We start from the raw sequence: 2500 nt of genomic DNA on the forward strand, positions 1-2500 counted from the left end.
AAAGTGCTTTGCAAAGGGAGTCTTATTGCCATCCCTGAAGTGCAACGCTAACTGAAAACAAGGCTTGCAAACAGAGATTTCCTGACCAAGTGCAGTACCAGATAGCAAGTTTTAAATTGAAAATACAACTTTTTATAATGTGTATATTTTATTAATTATTTATTTTTTTTTATATACTGCACATTTGAGAGGTATGCAGCGAATGGGAGTGCACAGCAAGTAACTGAGATACAAGAACTTAAACACTGGTGAGATGTTCAAACACAAACAGGGATCAAGCTATACCATTGAGGCTCTTCATATAACTGGTCTGACTGTTTCTTCACACGGCCCTAGCCCTAGCCTGCCCCCTGGTGGGTGTGGCTCACCGTGTCTGCAGCTTCGTCTTTTGCAGAGTTCTTGGTGCACCAGATCTTGGATGAGCGCTTCTCCTTCTTGGGTCTCTCCGTCACCAAATTCTGGGATGGAGGGATGGAAATTCTAAGTCATTGTAAGTCACATTAGCAGCAGCTGTGCTGATAATGTCGCTGAGAGCACAGATCTCGGATGTCAATGACAAAGCATTCAAAGCATGTTTAAACCACAGCAGGCTCTATAGAAGCAGATCAAATACGTTAACATCAGCTTTGGGTCTGTTTTTATTTAGATGTAATCACTTCACACGTTCATGTGTTCGGCGGCTACCTGGCCCAGCCCTGCTTACCTGGCTGTCACAGATGAGGGGGGCGGAGGCGACTCGATGAAGCAGCTCCAGACTCTGCAGCAGCCTGTACAGCTCGGTCAAGTTCGTCTGACACTCGGAGAGTTCTGGAACAGCACAAGAACATAAGAGAATTCAGAGTTGAGAATTTAGAATTTCTAGCAGCCGATCGAGCTCAGCTTTGTCAAGCCCTAAAGTGATTCAGCATCAACAGTATGGCTATGTGACCCATTGCATACCCTCACCACTCTCTGTGAAGAACTGTCTCCTACTCCTGTGTGACCCATTGCATACCCTCAGCATTCTCTATGAAGAAATGTCTCTACCCCTGTGTAACCCATTGCATACCCTCACCACTCTCTGTGTGAAGGACTGTCTCTACTCCTGTGTGATCCCTTGCATACCCTCACCACTCTCTGTGTGAAGGACCGTCTCTACTCCTGTGTGATCCATTGCATACCCTCACCACTCTCTGTGTGAAGGACTGTCTCTACTCCTGTGTGATCCATTGCATACCCTCACCACTCTCTGTGTGAAGGACTGTCTCTACTCCTGTGTGATCCATTGCATACCCTCACCACTCTCTGTGTGAAGGACTGTCTCTACCCCTCTGTTTCTAAGTCTGTCTCCACTTAATTTCCAACCGTGTCCCCTGGTCCTGGTCCTGTTGAAAGCTTAAAGTATTCAGAGTCAATCTGTCAAGAACACACAACTGGTTTCTACAGCTGGTTCAGACCAGAAAGAACATCACTTCAAGGATGGAAATAAGACCTATTGCACAGAGCTGGTTCTGAAATCAACACGTCAATGAATGGCTTTAGTGCCGAGAAATACTTCTGAAAACGGCGATTCCGAGTAACAGCACTGGCGAGTAGAGTCCAGGGTTCTGCTAAATAACACCAGGCACTTCCCTGAATGCATTACAGGGTTTCTTCCAGCTCTGCTTACCCCTGGAGCAGGTCTGCATGTCGTCAGTGTGCTGCAGCCATGCAGCCACCTTGCTGTCAACCTCTACAGCCAGGGAAGGGATGCTGTGCAGGGGGCCTGACTCAGGGCTTTGGTGCAAGGGGTTGTGGGGCTGGATCTGAGAGATCTGAGAGAGAGCGAGAGAATCCATATTCAAAACAACCACCTTCCTGGGGGCGAATGTGTTTCAATTTCATTATTATTATTATTATTATTATTATTATTATTATTATTATTATTATTATTATTATTAATTTATTTTTTTTGGACGAATTGATCAACTGAGGGAAAACACCAGCAGGGTTAATGTAGAATTAAAAGGCAGTATTTAGATCACTGTTAGAATATGCAGGACAAACGCAATGGAGTATATAAACACCAGACCATTAGGGTTAACAATTTAGCCAAACAGAAATATATTCTAACTGCTAGGGGTGGATACATATATACTTTCATAAAGAGGAATAAGGCTGGCCAAAGGATTTAAATCAATGAGATATGATGTTACATTACTATGGGCAGTTGTATTTTATGTAAATGAGTTATAGCCATGATTGCTGTATAATATAAACAAACTAATGAATTTACTTTCTGTATAAACATTTAAGCATTTTCAAAAACAATATTTGTATTCGCCAAAAATGTCTACAAATAAACAGGTGGCTATTTGTGCTGCAGCCGTTCACTGGTAAGACGGTTGGTTCTATGCTCACCAGACCCAGCAGAGCTCCGTTGCTGGGCAGGGGTTCGAGGGCAGACAGCGATGTGAACAGCCCGCTCTGCAGCCGGGCCGAGTCGCCATGGCGAAAGATCCGATGAGCTCGGAGCTCAGAC

At 44.4% G+C, this 2500-nt stretch overlaps 1 protein-coding gene across 1 annotated transcript in view; it reads right to left on the reverse strand.

The window, feature by feature from the left end:
• Positions 1–334: 334 nt before the first annotated feature.
• Positions 335–2500, reverse strand: part of LOC121301794 (oxysterol-binding protein-related protein 7-like) — a 3854-nt gene continuing 1688 nt past the window's right edge. The window contains exons 4-7 of the mRNA XM_041231403.1: positions 2380–2500; positions 1649–1793; positions 704–807; positions 335–458 (exon numbers count right to left, since the gene is read on the reverse strand). The exon at positions 2380–2500 is cut by the window's right edge and continues 32 nt beyond it. Coding sequence (XP_041087337.1) covers positions 339–458; positions 704–807; positions 1649–1793; positions 2380–2500 — 490 coding nt within the window. The 3' untranslated portion in view covers positions 335–338. The remainder of the gene's footprint in view (positions 459–703; positions 808–1648; positions 1794–2379) is intronic.

The sequence above is a fragment of the Polyodon spathula genome, chromosome 28 (assembly GCF_017654505.1).
Source record: "Polyodon spathula isolate WHYD16114869_AA chromosome 28, ASM1765450v1, whole genome shotgun sequence".
NCBI lineage: Eukaryota > Metazoa > Chordata > Actinopteri > Acipenseriformes > Polyodontidae > Polyodon > Polyodon spathula.